At 32.4% G+C, this 6153-nt stretch overlaps 1 protein-coding gene across 1 annotated transcript; it reads left to right on the plus strand.

Moving 5' to 3' along the window:
* The first annotated feature begins 222 nt into the window (after positions 1-222).
* On the plus strand, positions 223-1773 carry LOC112721415 (protein FAR1-RELATED SEQUENCE 5-like). The gene is made up of 2 exons (XM_025772480.1): positions 223-797; positions 843-1773. The coding sequence occupies exons 1-2, from the start codon at positions 223-225 to the stop codon at positions 1771-1773; spliced, it is 1506 nt and encodes a 501-aa protein (XP_025628265.1).
* The last annotated feature ends 4380 nt before the right edge of the window (positions 1774-6153 follow it).

The following is a 6153-nucleotide window of genomic DNA, read 5'->3' on the forward strand; positions in this document are numbered from 1 at the left end:
TTCAGTGCTATGTTTCCTGTCCACAGAAAAATGTCAGAGGCAGATATTATGCAAATGATGAACATGCTAAAGTCAGGGATTAGCACTTCACAGATATTTGGTCTTCTAGCTAGTCAAGCAGGCGGGTATGAATTTGTTGGCTATGGTCCCAGAGATATGTACGATGAGATTGCTCGGCAAAGGCGTCAAATTCCTGGTGATGCAGCATGAGTGTTGAAGAAGATGGAGGATATACGGTTGAAGGATCCACAATTATATTTCAAGGCATGTCATGATTCAAGAGGGTTGGTACGTAACTTGTTCTGGTCTGATGGGATTAGCCAACTAGACTACCGACTCTTCGGGGATGTTATTACTTTTGATGCTACGTACAAGAAAAACAAGTATAGTTGTCCATTAGTCATATTCAGCGGGGTTAACCACCACAACCAAACAATTGTTTTTGCTGCTGCGTTAATTGTGGATGAAACTACTGATACATATATTTGGCTCCTGCGTCAGCTCATGTTTGCAATGAAGGGCAAGACCCCGACCTCAATAATAACTGATGGGGCCATGGCGATTAGGAATGCAGTAAGAGATGTATTTCCCGAAGTCAGACATAGATTATGCGCTTGGCACCTTATTCGAAATGCAACTAGCAATGTTGAAAATCCATCGTTTACATCTAAATTCAAAAAAATAATGTTGGGAGACTACGAGATTCCCGTGTTTAAGCGTAAGTGGGTTCAGCTTATTGAAGAATTTGGCCTTGAAGATAAGCCGTGGGTGATCAACATGTACGAAGAGAAGCATACGTAGGCTACTGCATATATAAGAGGAAAATTCTTTGCTGGCTTTAGAACTACCTCAAGATGTGAAGGTTTATACTCAGTTGTGGCAAGGTATGTGGGGTCGCGGTATGATTTGACAAGTTTTGTAGAGCATTTTCAAAGGTGTGTTGCACACTTGCGCTTTAAAGAATTTAATGCTGATTATGAATCTACACATGGGGTGCCCGTCATGCAGACTTGTATAGAGCTGCTAGAGAGATATGTTGCTGAGTTATACACTCATGAGATATTTCTTTTGTTTCGGCCATTTCTCTCTAAAGCTAGATCAATGCGGGTGCTAAACATAGAGAATAACGATGATTGCATAAAGTACATTGTGTGTAAGCATGGGAGACCCGATTTTATGTGGACCGTTGATTTTCATCAAGAAGAAATGATCTTCATGTGTACCTGTTTAAGAATGGAGTCATTTGGAATTCCCAGCGAATATATTGTGAAAGTTCTGGTTGACAGAGACATTTGTGAGATTCCCCGGTCATTGGTATTGGATAGATGGACAAAAAAGGTTAAATCAGCACTCAATGATCCAAGTGGGTTCACCAGGGATGCTGTTGTTATTAGTCGTCAAAGTGCCTTGATGGAATTTTCTAAACAATTGGCTGCTGTTGCTGCTAAAGTACCAGAGAGATATGAAGAGACACATGACCTAATTATGGGATTGTACTCATCTTACAAGGCTGCAGACGAAGGCACTAATCAACCTCAGTCAGGTGTAGCTAAAAGTAGCAATCCGTATGTGCATCAAAGCGGTGTAGGCTCAGGACAAGCATCTAGGAAGAAGCGGAAATGTTGTAGTGTTTGTCAAATAGAAGGATATAAGAAGACAACATGTCCTTGGCAAAAGGACATTGACAACAACGTTATTGAAGATGAAGCTAATGGTTCGGATGATAGCAACGTATATCCAGAACCGACGGCTGAGTTAGATAATGATAATTAGCCACCCTCATATACTTAATATTTTTGCGGAGAGAATCAGTTCCATATTTGTATTTATTTATTTTTTTGCACTATATTAATGAAATTTTATATATTCTTCCAATATTCGTGCGTATGCTTTTTAGATGAAATAATTGTCAAATAAATATCGATTTGCAAAAAAGGGTAAAAAAATCGGTCAAACCGGCAATGTAAACGGTCTGGTCCAGTATTTAAAACTGTCAGATTGAAAGATCTGGAATTTTTATACATAAATTAATTACATAACATAAAATATAATTCACAAGACATAATATTTGTATGCCATTGTTACTGAAATAATAAATGAAATAACATTACTTCATCAAAATAATATGATTTTTTTAAACTAAAATATCTATATAGTGCATAGAAATAGAGAAAAATTGTAAAAGTCACAAAACGATAAATATCAATTTAAGAAGTCATTGAAAAATAACTAAAGAAGTACATCCACCAAACATAACAAATAAATGGGCAATAACCAAAGTATTAAGTTTTATCTAGATTACTACTATAATCTTTACATCTCATGGTTTGTGTGCATATTCCAAAACTCATTGGTCGATGCTATAATTTGTGACTTCTTATGGTTGATCCGACTCCGGAGTAAATGCACAACGGTTATCATGCGAATATCGTGATCCTCAAGCTACAATTTATTCACTATAAATTAGTACAAAAAAAGGTAAGTAAATATTAGAGAGTTGTTTTATAAATGCGCACCTTACTGTTACCATTTGGTTTAAACTCAAAAGTCATATCCATCCACTTCATCACTCAAGTTGCAGAGTTGAAGCTTGAACTACATTGAGGTATATCTTTTGGCCTTGTAATTTTGTAGTCATGAAATTGTTTATTATACTCTTGAATGTCATCATCTTTGTAAAAATTTGACATGATGACTTGCTCCAGTACGGTTGCCTAATTTCATTTAGCTAGTTAGATAATAAAAATAAAATATCAGCCAATAAGCTTAGTAAAAATTTTTCAAATCCTTACTAGTGCCTTGATAACACATTCACGATAGTGAATTCTGTCATCATTAAAATGGGTGTCCAAGTGATAGATTGTGCGATCGCAAACCGAGATTACCATTAGATACCAGTGATCACCCTCTTGAATAGGAACATATATCTAGACCATAAAATTTGCCCGTGAATTATGTTTGTTAATGATGAAAAACTACATCCAACCATGAATATCAAAAAAAAAAAAATCTTACAAATTTTAAATCAGGAATAGGTTGCATAAATTTATAAATATAGTGTTCCATCTTCTTCTTTAAATTTATCTTACTGAAGACATCCACCTAATTCATTAATGCAAACCAATATAACTGTTAGTATATGATAAAGCATGGTTCTATATCAGCATTACATTTATAACTTATAATTAGTAAAATTATCTTGTTAGGGGTTATATAACATACCACAAATCTCGGTGAAAGTTGCCACGTTGTCTTGAAACTTACATCAGATTGGTCATCAGTGCATCTCAATGCCGTTAATTCAAGAATCTGAACCATAATCCAAATATAGTACTCGTTTGTGCAAAAAATCAAATGTAAATGAATGAATAGATTATTTGTGTACTTTATCACTAATGGGTCTGTCAGGTATGAAATGTTCAAAGTCTGATCTAGTTGCTCTGATTGTATCTGTTACCACAAGTTCTTCCCTGTATCAGTTAAAAACCAAAAACACATTAGATTGGTCCTCATTCATCGACAACAAATATAATATCATATTAACTTATGATGGATCTAGCGAGGCTGAAAATGCATATGCACAGGCCTTTATCTGATCTTTCAAAAGCCGCATGGTTGGAGTTTGCATAAATTTACAATGCATTGACTACGAATGTTTGACACAAAAGTATTAGCAATACACAACTATATGGTTAATTAGCAGTACTCATAAGAGACTAGATAATTAAAGATTGGTGTCTAAGTGGTAATTATGTCCGTAATGGAAAAGAAATAAACAGGTCTTCTATTGCCACTTGTGGATTGGCTCAGTGCATAAGACACCTTGGATTTATTGGATGATTTGGACTCAATCTTTGGGTTTCTAATTCCGCCTGGGGGATTGAACGGTAATTTTTTCTGTGTCCCCATAGTGGTCTTACCCTAAGAAAAAAATAAATTCAGTAAATTCTTATTATCATTTTAAGAATATAATAGTAAAAAATATGAGTTGTTGTCTATTAATGCACATGCATTACCTTTGATATATTTTTCTTTTTTGTTGTGGCTCTTATAGTTGGGGATACTGGGTTGTCCATATTGATCTCAATTTTGAACGCATTATTGTGAATAAAAGACCTCTTGTCCAGTTCGATAAGATCATCCTCATCGTCTGATATAGTAGTATGAATATCAATATCCAAACTCTTAGCCTTCAATCTATTTGAGAATGGACATGTCTTTTGTACAGAAAGCTTGGTCGGAGTCTCGAAATCATTGTTCAGACTGAGTTGTGAAATCATTGTCTCAATGCGGCTTATAGATTCAAGGATTTTATCAATCTGTTCGTCCCAAGCCATGTTTACAACTCTCATTGACTGCAAACTTTTTAGGTAAAATAATGTCATATGAATGTAAAAATACAAAAAGAGTGAGAAAAAATGTTTATACTATATAGATTGTATGACATAATATAAATTGTATTACTGGTTGTCAAATTAAATTACCTCCATGCTACGGAGGACCTCTTCCACTTTACTAGACAATTCTTCACTTTTATTTAGATCCTTGCTTTGAATAACACCGTCATTGATAACTAGGTCATCCTGTAGAAAGAAAACATAAAAAATTAAATTACTCATAATACATTCTACTAAAATTTAAAAACCGATTACGTCTTACCTTAGCACTAGGAAATGTAGTTCTAATTTGATCACCAAGATCAACTGTGATAAGATCACAGTCTATAGCCAGTGACATATTCTGTGTATTACATGCATCGTTGAGGACTAAGTCTTCTTTAGGAGAAATATCCATGATTATTATCAACGGAAGAATACCTTATGAGTAGATTTGGTTGAAAGGCAATTACTTAAACTAATTTGTCAACGTATAAAAAATTAGTCGGGTTGAGCACATATATATACACCGAAAAAAGATAATCAAATTAATTAATTCTATCTTATTTAAAATTTTTAAATTAAGTGAACAATCTAAAAAAAATTTTATGTTATCTTATCTTTTGGTTAAATCAAATACAAAGCAAATTTTATCAAATTGTTATTTACAATTTAACAAAGTAAATTATATTAATTCATAATTTTATATCTTATCTATAATTATTTTTAAGTAGCTAAATACTCAGATAATAGTAATAGTAATAATGATAACATTAGACGAATCACTAATAATTAAATAAAAATACTGCTAAACTGGTTGATAGGCACTATACGTGTTCAAGCAAAGTGAATAATTTTAAAAATTTCTATGTTATCTTATCTTTTGGTTTAAAACCAAATAAGAATAAAATTTTATCTTGATTTTTATTTATAATTTAACAAAGTAAATTTTATTAATTCATATGATTATATCTTATCTATAATTATTTTTAACTAGATAAATACTCAAATAATAATTATAATAAGATTAGATGGATCGTTAATAATCAAATAAAAACAGTTTCAATACTAGTTGATAGGCACTAACAAAACAATCGAATGAAACAATAAGTAAGTGTACTTCAATTAATTACAATAACAATACAATCGATTGAATCAGTAATTGAGGATAATTCAATTGATTGCACTAACAACCCAATCGATTGAAATAGTAATTAAGAGAAAAACAATCAATTACAATAACAGTACAATCGATTGAATCATTAATTAAGGATAATTCAATCGATTGCACTAACAAACCAATTGATTGAAACAGTAATTAAGTGTACTTCAATCGATTACAATAACAAAATAATCGATTGAAACAGTAATCAAGTGTGCTTCAATCGATTGCACTAAAAAAACAATCAATTGAATCAACAATTGAGTATACATCAATCGATTGCACAACCAAAACAATCGATTGTATCCATACAAACACCGCAAGCATTTTTCAATCAATTTGTTTTCTAATGAAATAGATTGAATACATCTCAATTGATATCAAGAACTGAGACATTTGCAGTAACCACTCCACATTAGGAATTGATTCGATTCAATTTCACCATCAAACGAAAAAGAATATCCAGAAGCTCAAAATATAAAAAAATTGGGGCATTAATAAATATAAATAACTAAATTCAATCCAGCAAAGCCATTAATGAAAAATAGCTTATAAAATCCAAAAGCTTTTTTTTTAAAAGATACTACAAAAGAAAGGCAATAACATGAATGCAAC

Source organism: Arachis hypogaea, chromosome 11, assembly GCF_003086295.3.
Source record: "Arachis hypogaea cultivar Tifrunner chromosome 11, arahy.Tifrunner.gnm2.J5K5, whole genome shotgun sequence".
NCBI lineage: Eukaryota > Viridiplantae > Streptophyta > Magnoliopsida > Fabales > Fabaceae > Arachis > Arachis hypogaea.

What these genes read in the sequence shown, in the direction of transcription:
- LOC112721415 (XM_025772480.1), top strand. Translation starts at nt 223, where the DNA reads ATGGAGGATATACGGTTGAAGGATCCACAATTATATTTCAAGGCATGT. An exon ending in ATGTACGAAGAGAAGCATAC is followed by an intron (nt 798 to 842) that starts GTAGGCTACTGC and finishes TGCTGGCTTTAG; the next exon opens with AACTACCTCAAGATGTGAAG.